This window comes from Opisthocomus hoazin, chromosome 5 (genome assembly GCF_030867145.1).
Source record: "Opisthocomus hoazin isolate bOpiHoa1 chromosome 5, bOpiHoa1.hap1, whole genome shotgun sequence".
Lineage (NCBI taxonomy): Eukaryota > Metazoa > Chordata > Aves > Opisthocomiformes > Opisthocomidae > Opisthocomus > Opisthocomus hoazin.
Window position 1 is genome coordinate 16,894,118 of NC_134418.1, and position 20,138 is coordinate 16,914,255.

The 20,138-nt window shown below is 40.4% G+C and overlaps 1 protein-coding gene across 2 annotated transcripts in view; it reads right to left on the minus strand.

Annotated features, from left to right (window-relative positions):
- Positions 1 to 7,984: 7,984 nt before the first annotated feature.
- BOD1L1 (biorientation of chromosomes in cell division 1 like 1) overlaps positions 7,985 to 20,138 on the minus strand; it is a 38,308-nt gene continuing 26,154 nt past the window's right edge. The window contains exons 18-25 of one of the 2 annotated variants that reach the window (XM_075420545.1): positions 19,299 to 19,374; positions 19,184 to 19,218; positions 17,192 to 17,237; positions 13,298 to 13,332; positions 13,099 to 13,183; positions 12,499 to 12,652; positions 10,594 to 10,737; positions 7,985 to 9,370 (exon numbers count right to left, since the gene is read on the minus strand). In XM_075420545.1, coding sequence (XP_075276660.1) covers positions 9,262 to 9,370; positions 10,594 to 10,737; positions 12,499 to 12,652; positions 13,099 to 13,183; positions 13,298 to 13,332; positions 17,192 to 17,237; positions 19,184 to 19,218; positions 19,299 to 19,374 — 684 coding nt within the window. In that variant the 3' untranslated portion in view covers positions 7,985 to 9,261. Of the gene's footprint in view, positions 9,371 to 10,593; positions 10,738 to 12,498; positions 12,699 to 13,098; positions 13,184 to 13,297; positions 13,333 to 17,191; positions 17,238 to 19,183; positions 19,219 to 19,298; positions 19,375 to 20,138 lie in introns of those variants that run through there. The other variant, XM_075420546.1, reaches the window with a different exon arrangement.

The window sequence follows — 20,138 nt, forward strand, 5'->3', positions numbered from 1 at the left end:
GAAGAATTTTCCATCTCTGCCTCATAGAGTGCCTCAGTAGACCACAGCCCCACATGCAGCACTGTGGCAGCGTTTGCTTGTCTTTGTGTTCACCTATGATGGATTATTCCATTTTGGATTATTGCCATTGCGGTATATAATCATAGTAGCAAATATTATCTGAGTGTACTTTAAGTACTTAGTACTTACACCCTGATTCTATTGCTGTCTTCAGAAGCAAAACTTCCCCAGTTCTGAAAATACAGTAAAATTGTATGAACATCCATTACAAAGTCATAACGGTAACTGGACAGTGTTTTGTTCATGCAAGAAAAATGAAGCTAGCAATATGTCTGCAACAGTAAAGCTCTGTGAATGTGTTCTATGGCACAGCTGCCTTTCTCCTTTCTTGGCTACACTTGAAGAGGCTCCTTGGTCTGTTAGCTCCAGGCTAAGGCAAACTAACGTATACCTGCAAAGCTTGACTGCAGGGCAAAAATCTGAAGCCTTTGCATGAAAAAAAAGTGAGGGGAAAAAAAACCATAGATGTCTTAACAGTGGAAAAAACCCCTATTTTTTTAATGCAGAACACTTTCCTTGTTTTATATGTTTATTTTAAAACAGAAGAAAACTTTGCTTTACGCTTCTTTTAAATTGAGGCTTTCATGCTGTTCCTCCTGTTCTTTTTCTCCTTTTTTTTTTTCCTCAGTGAGGAAAGAGGGAAAGAAAACATATGCGACACTGAATGCTGAGAACAAAAACTGAAACCAGCAAAGTAACAAAACTAGATAAAGCAAAACGCAAGTCTTCAAGGCAGTACCACCCTGCTGTAAAGATATCCAGTCATACAGGAAATAAGAGGCATAAATTGCAACAGAGAATTTCAGGTTAGAAAATGTTTTAAATCTAATCAGCAAGAAGGGTTAGGTGACATGAGGGGTTGCCATCTCTGGAGATCTGTAGGATCCGGTTAGACCTCGCATATCTGGAATAACCTGGAGCAACCTGCCCGCTGGACCAGCCAGTCTTTACCTCCTCCCAAGAGAGTGGCTATCATGCAGTTGACTTCCAGAGGTGCCGGTGCTGGACCTTCATGAAGAAATGAACTGACTAGTTACGACCTCCAGTCCCCCTTTGGCAGTCCCATCACAGCTATCGCCGCGGGGAGCGGGGAAGGGTACAACCCCCCAGTGCCTCCCCTGGGCCCAGCAGCCCTCCATGCATATCCCCAGCAGCTTCTCCCTTCCACTTTCACGCCCAGTGTCTGTCACCCAGCCCTGCTCTGATCCAGAAAAGGAGCTGGCACCTCACCGGGAGCATGACCAGCAGTGTGGGAGTCCCATTTTCCTTTGATTAAAGCTTTCCCAAAAGGATATTTCCTGTGCTTGAGTGCCGAATAGAGTTCTCAGTTCAAAACCAGCTGAAAGAATTTTTATCATCAGTTTGATTTTCTTTTTTTAAAGTGGCCTTACATTGCCTGTTTACTTAGCCTGAAAAATCCTGGCTGAACAGAGTTAAATAAGCACTATTTTACTGAGCAATTCTTAGCTCTTGTTTATATAAAAAGAGCAGAGTGAACCTATGATTGTCTGAAAGGAAAGTCACATTCCAGATCTCTGCTTGCTTTGGGCACTGAAGCAGGAATGACTATTTAATAACATTTTTGAATTTATAGACTGGAACTAGTGCTGGAGTACCATGAATGTGATCACTGAGCAGTTTTCTCTTATGTGTTCCTCTTTATTAATTCATCTTAATATATGTTGATTTATATAAATCCTTGCATAGCATGTGTGACATGTCACAATAAAATCTGGAAAAGGAAGGGAAGTCATTAGAGGGCGAAGTTGTCCAGCTAACAATAAGGCCAACAGCTTCGATATCCCTCCGTTATTCTCAACTACACCTCAGCACGTGCAGAGAGGCACAGCCGGTGCCTGTGCTGTCTGGCTGTGTGATCAGCAAAGGACCTGTGTTTAAAAAAAAAGGCTCAATTTGGATCCATTCATGTGGTTCACCTAGTGAGGTGAGGGAGGGCCCAAGTTATGCTGAAATATGTGAAAGAGCTTTTTATGCTGTAGCCCTATTCCCGCAGGCTGATTAAGCCAAGTAAGAGCTGCACTTTCTGTGTGGCTTAGCTGGAGCCACGCATAAACCTCGTCCTTCCACGAGGAAAAGCCCCATGAGTGCAGCAGGCATGCGATCTCCAAACTGAAGTCCTGACTGACAGAAAGGTCTGTATTTCCCCAGTGGAAATAATACTTATTTTCAATGCATTAGGTGACTTTAGAGATCAGACAGCTTTTCCACACCGCAGAGCAGCTTGGCTTGCTGATGAGAGATGCTGACGGTGAGGGCAGTGATGCACCCAGAGCACATCTGCGTCCTACACCCACCCTTCACTCTCAGCAGAGTTGCGTTAGTGCCTGTGAACGCTCAAGAAGGAAAAGCAAAGCTCAGCTAACAGCAAGCACAGGGGTGACATCTGAGCCATCAGTCCCAGCAAAGTAATTCCAATAATTGTGCAGCACTTGCTTTTCGCCTTGGCTGTCTCACCTGTGCCTGCTCTGCCCATAATATCCTGCAGAGCGTAAGGTTTTTTACGTTGTCCTAATGAAGATCCAGATCTCAGCGCTAGCAGGGATCAGTAAGGTAACCCAGTCTGTCCGCCTGCGTTGTCTAGGTTGTTGATTGTCTCTCTCGTCATTTCCACGTCGCACCCACACCAAGGGTGCAAGTTTCACAAGCGGTGGTTGGGAGGTTTTGAGAAAAGTAGTGCATCAAAAAGCCCATAACATCTCCCCCCGCTGCTCCCACTTTGCCTTTCAAATGCCAGTGTACCTTGCTTCCCACCCAAAACAAATACACAAAATAAACAATACAAATCTCATTGTTAGTGATACTTTCTTTTTTCTTCTATATGAAGGGGTTTTTTTTAGTAATCTTCACATAATCTTTAATAATCTTCTTTCCAACATGGGAAAATTGAGCTGCCCTGACCTACACTGTATCTCTAGAGAGCAGTAAAGGAAGAATTTCCACAATGCTGAAGCCACAGAGAAAAAAGGGTCCTGTGGTTATAAGAAGATTTACGTTAACAATAATTAATATTGTGAGATCTTCCTTGGAGGTAGATACCCACTGGGCGGTCGCACCGCCTCAGCAGGAATCCTGCACAGTGCCCAGAGAAGCAGCCAGGCTAACCAGGCGCCTGGTGAGATGTCCAAGCTGCACAAACAACCCTTCAAAGTCAGTTTCAACACCTTACCTGGGGTGGGAGGACATCCCTCATCCTGTTCAGGAGCCACAGACATGAAGCCCACCTTGGAATTAAAAGCCTAAGCATTTCTTTTTGACAGACACTGAACGAGATGGTGGTACATGTGTGCCCCAACATCCATTTCCTCAATAGGCTACAGAGTGGAACAGTCATCTGGAATGTGGACAGTGAGACCTGGTCCCCAGCTCCTGCTTCAGCAAGTAGAACATGTCATGGGATGTGAACTACGTTAACAGGAGAGCAAATAGTGCCCACTTTTGGACACATTATAGCCTTGCCCTCCCGACAGGTGTGGGTTCAAGTCCCCCCATGCTCTAACAACAGCATAAGCAAAGCCTTCTTTCTTCATGTCTTTGAAAGAAAGGCCAACAAAGGTCTATCCTGGACGAAACCTAAGCAGAGGGTAGATATCATATTCCAGCACTATATGCTTGTCCTTGAGGAGCTAATCCTGGATGTTTCCTACAGGCCAGCGCTGTCAGCTTCCAGGGCAGCTTGCTCAGCTTCGCGGATCCCATCTGAGGAGCTAAGTCTCCTGATAACAGGAATTTTTTGATTTGGATTTCTGATACAGGAGTCATTTGGATTCCTAACTTCTTCAGGACCCAGCTGGCTTAAATTCAGGTGTTTCAACATTAGATCCAGCTTAGTCTTTGAGCACAGTTCCAATCTCTCATTATAGCTAGTCTAAATTTGTCTGGCTTCAGCTTTCAAGAACTGCATGATCTCTTCTGGGTACATGGCAGACAGCAAGGATCCGTGACTAGTTGGATAATCCATGCTTCTTGCGAAAAGCCTCCTTGTTTTGTCACTCAGAGAAGACAAGACCCACAAATTCACTCAGTGTCCATTTATACAACAATTACTTGATGCAGAGGTACCATAAAGGCACGTGAGAGCTAATGGCACACCTGGATGATCAACCTAAGTGTGCCAAATCCATGGTACAATGGAAGGGTGATTCCACACCCCCTCTCTGCCACAGGGCCATCTTCTTTGTGCAGGCAGCAGCATTTGCACAGCCCCATCAGCTGGTTTAGTCAACTGACTGTGTTAAAAACTAACCTGCAGTAAAGGAAACTTCAGGCTTCCTGGTCCAGCAGCCTGTGCCGGTACAACTCAGCACTGGCATGGAGGAAGGCTCTGGCCACAGGAGGAGAAGGAGAGGGAAGGCGAAAGGTGCCTTGCAGTCTCAGCCTGACCATGAAACCCCACCCTAGGCTAATTAATTGCACTGTCAGTGCCAAAAGTCTATTCCTGCCCTACTAAGTTACGGCCATTTCAAACCATATTTTTCTTCCCCGGTTGTTTGGCAAGAGTGTTATGTTCCTAGCTTTAAATACAGCCATCTAGGAACTCCCAGAGAGACATTTGTTTTTATTATTTTTTTGGTTTTTTTAGACTTTATTCACAAAGACAGCAAGGATAAGATCTAAAAATCTGAGATTTGAAAGAGGAAGGGTGTTTAAATCAGAAATTGCCTTTCAAGGAATTTTGGTGGAACATCAGAATCTGGAAACAAAGACTAGAACGTAGACAGAATTTCCTTGGTGTTTAAACTTTCATGTTTTAGTAGAAAAAAACAGCCTACTTGAAACAGGCCCAGGATTTTTGAGAAGCTGGTGGAAGTAATGGAGTGTGACGTACATAGTTGGGACAAGGAATCTACTGGAAGAAGCGAGCAGAGTATCTTTAAGAAGGTGCCAAAAACTGCAGAGGGCTGACACGGGCAATTTCCTCTGAACTGAAGCTACAAGCAAATGCAGTAGATGGAGGGCTGCTCAAGTTGTGGAGATAAGAGTCTTCTGAGCTGGTAGAGCGGCTGTATGAAATGACTGAGCGGGCAATGTTGAGAATACCTACATTACCAAGAGCTTGGAGCAAGTGTATGCTATACGAATGTGCAGTCACCTTTGTCAAGATGTTCACATTAAATCTTAAAACTAAAAACATGTCACATGGAATGACTGTAATGCGAAGAGAACAAAACCCTACCAGTTAAATTCACTCTTTACAATATAAACAGGTACAGCGCCAAGGAAATCAAACGCCGCTTTGGAAGGGCACAGACAAGTTACTCTGTGTACCCCAGCTTCAGGGCAGCGGTTGTCTTCAGACCAATGACTCTCAGCATCACAGAGGTCCCACTACCTCTTCCAAAAGAAAGGAGTGACAAAGTCTGTGGTGGCAAAAGAACTGATCTCAGTGCAGGACTTGATACAGGTATCAGACTTGAACCACTTCCAGCACTGACACCTAAGCTTGTGTTGCACTTGCATCATAGTGGCCGCCTGTTGATAGTCGCTGTGACCAGGGGCACTTGCTGCTCTTGGTTGCCAGGTTTTACAGGACAAATTTTTACCGAGTTTCTGAACAGATGGAGGCAGCTCAGGACAGTGTGCAGCCTCTGCAGGATCATGGCCAGAGGCTGTTCTGTACAGAGGATGCTCTCAGAACATAGGCTAAGAGAGGTGAAACAGTGGACGTGTGTATTTGGGATGGATGTCACAGACTCAGAAAAACCCCAGACCAACGGAGAAGCAGATATGTTACCAGAGAAGCTGTTGGAACAGAAAATTGAGACATTCAGAGATCTGCCAGCATCAACAAAAACTTTGACCCAGCTGCCGAGTGCACCTACTGACTTTGGATCAGGTTCTGGTGGGAAGTGTCACCCGTTGCAAGAGTTACAAGCTTGCCAGACCCCATCAAAAAATGAAAACCGCAAATGAACTTCTACTTACGACCCTGTAGTTGGTTTAAAAAAACCACCACCACAAAAAACCCAACCAAACAAAATCCGTTTGTGTGACTTAAAATCAACATAGTAGGTAACCCCATAGTATTTAGGTTGAAGACAGTAAAGAGATGCAAATAACCTTTCAGTAAAACATACTGTAAAATAGGGAAGAGATACTAACAACTAGCCAACAGTCAGCTGGTTAACACGGGCAGCTGAGCTATGGCAAGCAGGACTCAAACTGAGCAGGGGGACTTAAATCCATCTTCCATCAGGATCTCTCCGGCTCACTCAATATTTTAATATTTAGAGTTACAAAGCAGTTCCAAGAGAAGGAACTGGAAGAAAAAACAGCCACTATAATACAAAAAAAAGCCAAGTGGTTTAGAGATTTATTTGGGTTGCAGAGTAGCCATGCTCTTGCACTAAAGGTGGCAACAAACTGCCTCGAGCAAATCTCTCCATGAAACACCTTCAGGACATTCTGTTCCATCACAGCCCAGAACAGTATTTTTTGCCTGAACTCTCTACAAATTTGCACGGTGCAGGAAATTACAGTTGCATTATACATATGTCAAGGTTCAAGCCAGACTACATCTGGATAAGAGGGATGTGCCTCCTGCTGCAGCCAGGGGAAAGCTGTCCCCCCCCTTTCCCTCTGCTGAGGAAGGGCTCAGGAGACAAGAGAGTGTATGACAGACCACGGAACAGTAAACATTCAACGCCCATGTTATGCTGAAGTACAGCAGACCACTACTGTACCTGTAAAGTGCACGAGTAATTTAGATGACTGGCACTTGAGAGCTCTAAATGAAGAAAAAAAAAATCCAGACCCGGACTGACAGTGACGTGGCCTGGCAGAAAGGTCTATTTTGTGGACAATGGAGGAGAAGCCGGTGTTCTCGTACATCAGGCAACAAACAAAGCGCATGCAATTAAACGTTTGTGGAGTTGGCACTTCTTACCTCAAGTAAAAGTGGCTCTCTTGCTGAAAGAGAATTCCTTTAATGCCTTCAACATTATGGAATAATTTAATGAATGATCAAAGATACATTCCATAGACAAGAGATTTTTTTCTAAACGTTATTCCTAAATGTTATCCATCGCTCAGGGGAAGGACAGCAGAAGACCTCCTTGGAGGTCAGCTCTGAGAGACTGTCATTGATCTTCAGGGTTGTATTTCTCTACTGAGATCATTAGACAACAGACAGTCAAGAGGATCCAACACTAGTAAGAGCTTTATCAACCATTATAATGCATTGGAAGAGATGTGCCCTTGAAATAGGCAAATATAAGCTCTACTGAGGCCAGAAGAGGTAACGCCAGCAGAGAGAGAGTGAAGAAGAAACGATAATAACGTACAGTGCAGTGGGAGGCTTCCTTAGGAACCTCACTGCTGAATTCAGGGGTAGGAAACAAAACCGGAGCAGATGCAGGGAAGGACTCAACTGTGCCAAAAGTCTAGAAAGCACCAGTTGAAAAATAAACAGTTCCACTGTTCGAGGCTGAGAAGAAATCTACAATTTTGGTCTATGGCTGCTGCAGGAAGAAAAGTAGAAAAAAAGAGGAAAAAAAAAAAAGAGGGAGAGATGCAACCTCCCCTCCAACTGCATATGAAGAAGTGCATGAACATTAGTTATATATAGATGTATATCAGGAGTATGTTACCAAGGTATGTGTTAGTACGGAGAGTTAAGGTAGAAATCAAAAGCAGTCAATTTTCAGAGCAAAGAGGTTTCCTTTTTTTGAGAGTCAAATTTGCTTAGGGGAAAAAAATTATGCATGCACCTGCTTTTATGGTGTACTAAGTCAGGTAAAGGGTTAGGTCTTTTCCCTACTGTTCACATACCTAAAATATAAGCACCTGTAAACATTTAGAGACACTAATCACGTAAAGTTTGTAGATACAGCTCCACACCAATACATTTGTAAAAACAAGTTCCACAGCAATATAATTAAAGGATAATAAAATATAGCAACTCAGATTTTTGGCAAACATTTTATAATTTTTATATAAAAATCTCAGTAAGAAACCAAGCAGAACATCTGACAGAAACATCTGCCTTATAACAAGTTCAAAAAAACCTCACAAAAGAAAAAGAGAAAAAAAGAAAAAAAGGTAAAATTCCACCCTCCCCGAATACTTTTTAATTATAAACCAGAATATCAACAGAACACTTAAAATAATCTCAGATTGTTTGGCAACTCATCACATCATAACAAGAGACACATTTGATCATAAGAAAAGTTTAACTTTATATACAACTTCACTTGAACATTTGCTCTTACCAGAGTTAATATACATTAAAAAAAGATTCTGGCAATAATACCAGGTTCTATTTTTAATACCTGTGTATAAAATGTAACATAAAATGCTGAAGCTCTATAGTTAGGAGAAGTGACATTTGATTTCAATGGGTCCCTCTGTTGAAAAAGACAAATACTGAAAGAACAGGTGTTTAGTTGCAAAATAAAACTGTTTCATTTCAGGGTAGTGTTGGCTGACTGTGAATAAGTCTAACCTAGCACTGTTTATTTCTTGAGGTTGGTAGTAAATTCACAAGTGAAAATATAATCTAGCAAGATTACATTTTGAATTTTATACTTTGTCACAAATGTGGACAGAAAGGAGCCAAGTCCCTTTCACTATGCTAAACTACTTTCATGCATGCGAGCAAAAATACTTTACCAACTGTCTGAGCATATTTTAGAGAACTTCAGGTTTTAGACAGCCCTGGGGGAGCAGAGGGGAAGTCTCCTACTGACATCTGCATAGAATGTAAAATATGTAATTAAAAAAACCTAAGGTATATACTAAAGTTTACAGACCAATGCTTTCCATATAATAAATAAAATGTCCATCGTTGATTAGATTCATACACAGAGTAAAATACAACCTATTTTTACAAGTTTATATACAACGTGTATTAGTAGGCCCAGGGGTGCCTCATGGGTTGGAAGCATCTGCATTAGCATGTCACATTGGGAAACCCCAACTTTCCAAGTCAGTGATAAAATATATAACTACTTTGTTTTTCATTCAGATACAAAGTAAACTTATTTTTCATCTGAAATAAATGTACATAATATTCTGTATAAACAATAGTTTATAAAGCTGTTTAAAATGTAACTTAAAAGTACTGCATTGATTAACTTAGAGCTCTGAAACAAGCACGTGCAAATCCCTTTGCTTTAAAAAAAATAGAAGCACAGATGTTTTTTTTCTTTTGACTCTTCCACGAACAGTACTAGCTGGTAAAGATTATCGTTTTGCTTTCTTTACTGGCGTCTCCTCTGTTTTCTGCTGGCCTTTTCTCCGTACCACTGTTGGGCTGTCTTCCCTTTTACGCTTGGTAGAAAGCAACTTTAACCTGAAAAGCATTATTAATAATTATTTTAACAATGGTAGGACCGGTACAACAAAAAGAGTGGTCAGGCACAATCCTATTTAGAGGATGGAACTTAATTGTCCATCTCTGATGAATTACCAGGATAAATTATTTAAAAGCTTACTACTGAAACATTATATACCAGCATAGACCATAGGGAGATCTTGCACACTTATATCACATCTTAGTAGGATACAGCATACTAATTCTGTATGTTGGAGAGTGCTCCAGATACAGAACTTGGGGCTAGAGCTCTCCTCCGTCCTCTTCTGTTTCAGAAAGTCTTGTGGGTTGTAACAGAATATAAAGAACTGCACCATTTTGTACCCTGTCTCACAAAGACAGAACAATAGCAATAGTGGCTTAAGTCTCACATATACAAGAGAGAGTGAAGGGAAGACATCAGGTAACCTTACACTTGGATGCTTAGACAGAGATAAGCCCACCACATTTCAGCTGCAACAAGTTAGAACTGTGGCTTAAACTCCCGGTCATTTATAACCCTGCAAAGTAATTAACACGAGGGAAACTGTGACAGCCAATCAGTGCATGACACACATGTTCCTCAGGCTCAGCATGAAGACACTGTCACATTTCTGAGCGCATGACAACCAACTGTATTTGGCATATAACCCATTTTACAGGTAAACCACACGGTGAATAGTAACTGTGCATCACATTTGTTACTCCTTTGGGATTTCACACTGTGATCTCAACTTTAAAAAAAAAAACCACCACCACACTAATCAAAGTGTACCAGGGAAGGAGGGAAAAGGAAAGTTTTCAGAACCTGATACCAAGGACTCTCAGAGTTTCTCCTCTTTTATCAGCTGATCTTAGCAAGATCTCTGAAGCATTAGAATCATGTCATCATATGTTGCTTTAACCTGAACTACAGCTGCTCTTCCCCCATTCAGGAAAGAATCACAGCTCAAGTTAAAATACCACATAACAGCATTTTCAGATTCTCCCAAGAGGTTTCTGAGGACATAAAGAAAAAAAATTCTAGTCTTCCAAAAGGAGGAAAAAGAAAAAACATAAACAGAAGAAAAGCCTTTAAAAGCTTTTATATATCACAAGAGAACAGAACAGAGCAAAGCTAGACTGCTGTACGGATTTTGAAGCAGTGTATTATGTATACGGAAAGGATCAATGTAGTAGCTTCCAAAACAAGTAACAGAAGTGGATTCAACTTTAATACTTACTGTGTCAATGGAGGAGATTTATTAATTTTTACATCACTTGGAGATCTTTTTTTTGCTGCTAGGTTCTGTCGATTTCTAGGAGAAACTGAACTTGGACTGCTGCCTTTAGAAGTTGCACGTGTGGTTGGCTTACTGGGCTGCTTTCTGTAACACAAAAGAATGATGAATGTATATGTAACAAAACAATTCTACCAAGTCACTTTCTTCTTGCATTCCAAGTGCAGAAAGTTAAGACCGCACAGTATTTGCAACATGTAAATCAAAGCTACCAAAAGAAACAGTGAAAAAAACACCCAAAACTTTGAGACACAAACTGCAATGCCGAGCCGAGTATTTTCATATCAAACATAGAATCAAAAGGCTGCTTTATTGACAATATTTAGTATTTAACTAAATAAAAATCCTAATTCCAAATTTGCAATAGACCTGGTACATAAATGTCCATGTTTGAAAAAATAGCTTGTAGTACCAGCAGAAAAAAACCCAAAGAAGCAAAGGCGAACAGGCTGCAGAAAAGTGAGTTTGCCTATCCAGTGTAAAGAAAGAACTCGTGTTAGCTTCAGTATCCACCAGCCCAGAAACATGAAAAACGGGTTACTGGCGATGAACTTCATCTCTGGAAAACAGGTCACTTAAGTTAGAAAAACTGATAATCCAGCAATGCTGAAGATGAAGAAGCAGCCCCTTCCACAGAATTATTCCCAAATGCTACTTACAAAACGCAGACTGTTTGCAGCACCTTAAGCTAGAGATGCTTTGTTACAGTCAGAGCTAGAAAGATAGCATTGGAAATCTGAGACACAAAACAAACAAACAAATCTATAAATAAAAGAGCAGATGTTTCCACAAGCAATCAGAAAGAAAATACCAATATTTGAACTTTTATCACAATTTTAGAATTAACAATTATGTGAGACTAAAGGAAGTCCCTTTGCCTTTACCAAAACAAAACTGTTCTTTTCTAAGCAGTAGCAGTAAACCTTCACAGTTTTTATTTAAATGAAGACTACATAACTACTTTCTGATTCATCTCTGAAATGATGAATTCAAGAGCGTACTGTGAACAGTGCTTCCAATGAGTCCCAAGCGCTAACATCTAATACAATATCCTTAGGAATGAAGTAAATCTGGTGAACTTACAGAAATCTCACCAAGAACATAAAAACACAGCTTAGACTCCAATTCTGTTCTGGAAGGCAGCAACATAAATTAAAACTTCCCAAAGCTGGCATCTTTCTCTTTTTCCACAACAAAGTCCAGAGTATGAACTTTGCTATAATTCATTTTGCCTAGAAAAAGGCAGACCTGTGCTAAAGGAGATGCAGAATGGCTTCTTCAAAACAAAACTCTTGCTACCACACTAGTCTTTTGCAGTTAGATTGCTCTCTGAGTTCACAAATCACCATATTAGAAATTAGATCTTCCAGTACTGCAGATTCACGTCTTTAACTTGGACAATACTTGGAAAAAGAAATGGACATGGATAACTATATTTTCACATTGTTCCAACTCCAAATATCAAACGGTGAGTTGCACGGTCAAGTCAGAGATCCCTTTTTACCTACGAGAACTAAGTGCCCTTACACTCAATTTCTGAGACATCGCTAGGATGAAGACTGACAACACCATCAATTCTTACCTCCTGACATATTCAAGTCTATCTTTTGAGACCCTAATGGTTTCCCCACCTTCCCTTCTGTCTCTTTATCCCTAGAACAGCGGTACTAGAATTAGAGCCAAAATTATTTGGGAAGCTCTCATCAATTGCAAAAAAAAAAAAAAAAAACAAAAAAAAAAACAAACCAAAAACAAAAAAGAAAAAAGCAAAAAAATCTCCAAACAAACCCCACAGCTGAGAACACTGTGGAAAAAAAGCCTGCTGTTTATGTCTTTACACACAGTTACCTTTGAGCCTCTAATCTTGTGGCTGATCTAGTTGTGGCCCCAGAATGTGCTTCATCATCTTCCTCACCATCCTCTTCCTCACCTTCCTCCTGCTCTTTTAGTTCATCTTCAGAAGACGTTAATTTCCGACGTTTTATTTCCGGCTCCAGTGTTTCTGTCCATGTAAAATTTTACACATGTGCTATAACTTTCCAAAAGCCCTCCAAAAGGATATGGACACTTAGTTTAGAAAAGGCATTCTATTCACAAATCCCATTTTAACTAAGTAATTTTCCATTTCCTTTATGCTTCAACATTTTTAATTCACACTTGTTTGACTTAATCTTGGTAACACATTCACCATAGTTTACTTATGCAGCTCATAGCCAGAATTCATAGAAAATTCATGAGGCTTTATAGAAGCATCTGGGATGTAGCAATTCTGACATGAGATTACAGCAATTTACACATATTTACATAATATTTACACTAGCTGTAACTCAATGATTTTTCCTCAAGAAAGCAAAACTGAATAAAGCTTATCTTGTTGCTATTAGTAAACAGAAAGGCACAGTAACATCTTCTCATTCTGTTAGGAGCAGCACAGTTCCGTGTTTTTACCAGTTTCCTCTGACTGAACCAGAGAACGCCTGGGCTTTCTTCCCCTTTTACGCACAATCATTTCTGCTTTCTCAGCTTCATCTTCCTGAAAAAATAAAATGGAAGCAAGCGAGGCAAGAACAATTTAATTTAAATAGAAGACAGACATTTTTCATTACATACTGCTTATAAATTTACAAATTAAAATGGATGCACTTACATTTGTTGTTTCTGTCTTATTAGATATGTCTGTACCTAAAAAGAAAGAACAAAAACTTAATCATGAACTTCAAATCTTTTGCCAATCGGTTTAAAAAGGAGTTCTTCCAAACTCTGTCAACTTTGCATAAACATCACAGAAGCTCAGAAAACATTTAAAATTTGTAATTTAGAATATGGCTTTGTTGTATTTTGTTACATAAAGAGACTGGGGCAATGATTTTCTTTTTTTTTTAAAGTAGTCTTTATATGACTGACATTATTTATTGCTTTGTTGCATATGCTGTTTTGTTTTAATGGAAAAGCAAAGTTACTTGCCACTTATAAACTACTGTCAACCAATTACAGAATCACAGAAAAATTTAGCTTAGAAAGGGTCTCTGCAGGTCATCTAGTCCAACCTCCTGTTGAAAGCATGGCTAAATTAATTGATTCGATCACACTGCTGAAGATCTTGTTCAATCCAATTTTGAAAGTCTAACAACACAGTCCCTCCAGGCAATCTGTTCTAGTGCTTAACTATACCCATAGTGAAGCACCAAGACGGTTGTAGCTCAAAAAGACGGCATTTTAAACCTGTCTAATACCTGGGATTCAAATTACACGACTTTCACTGTTGAAACACTTCTTACTTCCAGTTCAGCATTTTTTACAGACTGGCCTGTGCATGTTAAAATACATTTATAACCTTACAACCCATGTCTCAACCTGGCCTCTCTCCGTGGTAGGTGCTTACCACTTCTACCCTGACTAACTCAGTAAGAATGAGATTATTTTGCAAAGATTTTGAGCTTTGTCAAATGGAATTATCTGCAACACTGCAAGGATAAAAATCCTTAGCAATATTAGGGGAGAAGCAACCTAAAAAATCCGCAAGTTTTTATACATTTTCTCTCTGCCATAAAACTGCTGCCTATTTTCATTTTCTGAAAGCTACACAAAGACGATACAAACTCTAAACCCATCACCAATCAGACTGACAGAACAAACAGAAGGATGTCAATGCAACAGAACAAAAATAGACCTCGAAGAGCAGAAACATATTCTAAAATTCACACACAAGTTTTTCTGAGTTCCTTTGTTAAGGTTACGGAGAAAAACTTTTACGCAAAAGCAAATGAAATAAAATGCAAAGATGTTTAACGGCTCAATAAAGAAATGCAATAAAGGACTGTCAACTGTATTAAGTATTTCACACAAAATAAGTCTAACATATAAACCAACATTCATTAGTTCTGTTCAGAAAACGGAAACATCAAAGTTCTGGTACATTTTGGCAAATTTGTAGCACAATTACTTTTGACTGAAGAATATTCAATGTAAGTACTAGACATGTCTTTCTTAACAGACACAACCCTATCTTTCGGATGTGAAAATGTAGTACTTTTGCCTCTAGACAATGATAAAAACAATAATCAATGACCTGGATGAAGAGTTAGAATGTACCCTCAGCAAGTTTGCTGATGACACCAAACTGGGAGGTGTGGTAGGCACACCAGAAGGCTGTGCTGCCATTCAGCGTGACCTGGACAGGCTGGAAAGTTGGGCAGAGAGGAACCTGATGAGGTTCAACAAAGGCAAATGCAGAGTCCTGCACCTGGGGAGGAACAACCCCATGCATCAGCACAGGCTTGGGGCGAACCTGCTGGAGAGCAGCTCTGCCGAGAGGGACCTGGGTGTCCTGGTGGACGACAGGTTAACCATGAGCCAGCAGTGTGCCCTGGCTGCCAAGAAAGCCAATGGGATCCTGGGGTGCATTAGGAAGAGTATGGCCAGCAGGTCGAGGGAGGTTCTCCTTCCCCGCTACACTGCCCTAGTGAGTCCTCATCTGGATTACTCTGTTCAGTTCTGGGCTCCCCAGTTCAAGAAAGATGAAGAGCTACTGGAGAGAGTCCAGCAGAGGGCTACGAGGATGATGAGGGGACTGGAGCATCTCCCCTATGAGGAGAGGCTGAGGGAACTGAGCTGGTTTAGCCTGAAGAAGAGAAGGCTGAAAGGGGACCTTATAAATGCTTACAAATATCTGAAGGGTGGGTGTCAGGAGGATGGGGCCAAACTCTTTTCAGTAGTGCCCAGCGACAAGACAAGGGACAATGGGCACAAACTGAGGCACAGGAAGTTCTGTCTGAACATGAGGAAGAACTTCTTCCCTCTGAGGGTGAAGGAGCCCTGGAACAGGCTGCCCAGGGAGGTTGTGAAGTCTCCTTCTCTGGAGATATTCAAGACCCGCCTGGACAAGGTCCTCTGCAGTTTGCTGTAGGTGACCCTGCTTCGGCAGGGGGGTTGGATTAGATGACCCACAGAGGTCCCTTCCAACCCCTACCATTCTGTGATTCTGTAAGCTGTAGTATTTAAAAATCTTACTAACTTTACAGCAGCAATGACTGATTAGTGCAAAATAATTCTAGTTTCAAGTTCAGTGTCAGTGTTATGGGAGGATGCTGCCTTCAGAAACCAGACGCCTCTTAACTGCATGAGTTGTAGTAACTGAAAAACAACTCTCTGCTTCCCACCCTACACGCGAATGTGTCCCTGCGGCAAGCCCTTGTGCAGAACACCCAGAAATTACCACAACAGAACTGCACAGAGGGATTCCACTTTCTTTTCTATTCACTGCCAGGGAATTTCAACCCCTTTTCTCACACGAATTCTAACAAACGTTGAAAAGTTTAACAGGCTATTTCACCCACTTGATGTCACAGCGATACTAAGAAGAGTGTATAAACAGCCTTTTACCTGGAAAACAAAATGGCATGTAACACACTAAATTAAGCTTTAAGTACACAGTCAGGTGTCTGTCCTTTTGAATACAAAGCAACCCAGAACGCACATTTACACCTTTCGTGCATTCCTGTGTGTTGTCTCTGCAGCTGATGGAAACCAAGTACCACGCAACCCGCTAACTCTCCAGAGACACGTCTGAAGCATATGGATTACAGCTGACATTTTAACAAATGCGGAGAAAATCTGGAATAGTCCATATGTGCAGTGCAGCCAGATTAATATCTCTGTAGGAACCTAAACTTTTGGAAACTCCAGAAGATTTGTGCTGAAGACTTGTTTTCTCTGATTGGTTACATGAATGTTTGTATTTGTTTACAGACCATTTTTTAACCTGCCTTTCAGGTTTGTCTGCTTCCTGAATGGATTCTAAAGTCTATTTTATGAATGGCCGTAATTAAAAAGACACATTTAAACCAACAACCAGAGCACTTCAGACTCCATACATGCAAAAAGTTAACTACACCATCTAAAATTCACCAAAGTTTGACCTCCTACAAATCACAGATATTTGAACAGGAAAAAGTATCTCACTTTATTTGACTTCAATTTGAAGCACTAAAAATAAATTTCTGAGTAAAGTTAAGCCATCACCTTCTAAAGATCTTCCAGCAGTTGTGAAAGGTGAAAGAAATACCCCCTCAAGCTACCACTAAGCTCTTTAGACACATATCCACAGGTAATCCAATTAATTGCACAAAATTTAAAATTTTAAAACTGTTAATGTAATAAGTGTGATTGATAGTTGCTGTATGGAAGAAAATACACAGAAATGGAAAACAGTCACTAAGAACCAGTTTGATGGGGTACCTACCTGCCTCTGTAGCTCTGCCATGTGCCTGTCCACACAAACAAATTATTTGGTATATTCTGCAATGCAGTGCTGCTGCATCTTTTAAATAGCTTCATATCACGCTGCTCTTTTTTAAATTAAAAACTCCGTAGAAATTAGGGACAAGTCTTCAGTGTTCCGTTTACTCAAATGTTTTCACACGTTGATGATACTGACTGTCAGAGATGATGTTTAGGAATGACCTGTGTGATTTTCTTGAAAACCCTCTTCTATTTCTCCCATCTTTTGTTTCATTTGTTAAAGCAGATATCATTTGCTTACCTGTTTGAGGCGGTTTTCCTCTGCTCTCGAAGACAGGAAACTGCAGCTGAAATAAAAAAAAAAAAGTGGGTTTTTTAATCTAAAGAAAATCAGAAAAATCCAGGATTGTATTACATAAACACAGAAACTTGCTCCCATTCGTAGTAGAACATATCTGCAAATCTAGAAAACATGAACATTCTAATGAGCATACAGAAAGTTTGTACTGAGCTTCTTAACAGCAGCATGCATTTTTCCATTTATGATAAAAATTTGAAATGAGTCCAATCAGCCCATAAACAAAAGAAATCATAGCAGTTTCAGTAACCTAACTGACACTAAAGTCACTGCAATGAAAGACACAAAGTTAAGAGCAGTTTCAGTCAAACACATTTCTGAAAACTCAATTATCAACAATACAAAAAGTTTAGTACAGTCACTTTATGTAATCATATATACAGATTTGCAGAATTATAAGTCACCAGAATTTTGTATTCACTCAGAATGCAGAAAGAGCTATGTACAATCTCATATGATGACTGTCTAAAAAATCCAGTTGCTTTCATCACTGAATGACTACACTAGGATGTCTATGCTTCCTTTGAAGCAGCAACATGTTGTCAAAGCAGCCTAGGGGAAACTGTCATGCAAGTATAATATCTCACCTTACAGAACCATTATCTCAGGTGGAGGGCAGATACTGCTCCTCCTGGAGCCAGTCTGTAACTGACTGACACGCCAATCAGTCATCACTAACAGGTACAAGACCTTTAAAACAGTTGAACTAGAACAAGATGATTCTATTCCAGTCTGAGGGTGCCCAACTATATCTGTTTCTGAGGGTGATTTTAAAATTAGTTTTAATTCTTATTTGCAAAAAACAACTAAACCACCAAAACAACCAAATAAATGCCCTCTCCCCAAAAAAAAAAACAAAAACAAAAAAACCAAGCACCCCAAACCACACATTTCATTAAATTAATATTGGGGAAAAAAAAAACACATCAGTTAGCAAAGATTAGGAATTCCGAAACAAAACTCCACCAGACCTGTAGCAGTGACAGGACTCAAAGGGCTGCCTGAAATGCTGTGGGGACAGAACGAGCAAGAACGAGAACCCCTGCTATCCATAGCCTAGGTAAATTCCCCAGACTTTTGACGCCCATGCCAGGTGTTGCCTCACCAGACAAGCAGGCAGAAAACATGAGTTCCAACACACCTTGATTTTTAAAATCACCTCTTTTCTATGCAATAACGTTGATTCTGACATACAGAAATTCTCAAGAGAGGAGCCTTCCATCAGAGCAAATCCAAGTAACTGTAATCCACAAATGCGCCTGATGCATGACAACCCTGTGCTGTAATCTGACTGTATTGCAGAAACACTCCCAACAGAATATGTTCTTAGCAGTGAATGTACTTCATGGGGGTTAAGAAAATAAGATATTGTTGAGCTTTAAAAGACAGAGGTATGTTTCATGAGCTCTTCAGTTACTAACCAGCATATCTCTATCTTTTGAATGAACTATAAACACTGTAATATACCAGTGCATTACAGAATACTTTATTTTACAGATATTAAGAGTTACTATGAGCTATTATTATGATAGGTTCAGTAGAGAAGAAAAAAAGTCAAGTTTTTGAAACAAAGTCACCCTTGATCTTCAGGTCAAAATTACTCTCAGCACAAATTAAGAGACATGTGTTGCACACAGCCAGAATTTAACCCTGCACACAAGTATATTGCTAGCCAGCGTAACACAGATTTGTATTAAGTATGTTGTACTAAGTTTGAGCCTGTGAGGTTATTTGCTATGTTCCTACTTCATAGTGTATTTTGCTTACAAAGTTCAGTTATATTAGGAGATACTATTACAGCTTTTGTTTACTTAGACTGAACTCCATTATCAAGTTATCCGTAAGATGTTTCTGAAATACCGTCAACTGTTAAACGGATAAATGGCTCTTGAATTACTGTGTTTAAATGCACCCAAACAAAATAAAGGCACTTACATTCCCAGTGCTCATATCAGCTTTTGACTCCCCACCTGAGGGAAGAAATATGAATTCAGAACTTGAATGTCACTATTGTCCTTGGTTTTCCACACAGGTATTACGAACTACTTACCACCAGGCTGTACAGCTTCAAGAGGGTATTTACGAGGCCTTCCCCTTTTCCGTTTCACTATTACAGGTTGATTTTCCTATTAGAAGTAAAGGACAAAAATATTTTAGTTACTGTCATTGACATTAAGCATTTGAGTAATATAATACAAAGATTGCTGCCATCTTCATAATACGATAGTGGCAGAAGCAGTGCTTGTCAGTTTAAAAACATAGATGAGGCAGGATTCATAGGAAGAGACACTGCTTGTTATTAAATCCACTGATATAGCTAAAAAGAAACAAGACAGCTCCCAGTTGTACAAAATCCTCTGTGGCTGGCCTCAGGCACAAAGCATGCCTGAACACACAGTGCCTTCCGCCCCCTCGCCCCCAACAGCTCTATCCCTTGGTCTCAGAGATGCTGCCGGCTTACCACCACATCTTTTCAGTCTTAGGAGAACTCCCAACTTTGCATCTTGTGAGCTCCTTTTCCCATTGCCATATAGCACAGGCTACACCTTGTAACAGTTGAGCAAGTGCTACTGAACAGTCCACATACTAGCTATCCCAACACACAGATTGGTGACGTTCTCCATACAAACTGGGCCTACAGTAAAAAAGGCTCCTTACTTCGGAGTTTAAGCTTTGAAAGACAACGTAATGAGCACGGTCAGATGTTCAGACCACAAAGATCCCCAATGGCAGACCACAAAATCCCCGGTAACAGACTTTCTCCTATTTACAAGCAAAGAAGGTTAAGTGCCTCATTCAGCATTTACTGAAGTCTAGCCGTGTTTCCCTTCGCAATGGATCTCAGCGACTCAAGCCTTGCGAGTGAACAAATCTAACAATTTATTCTTTA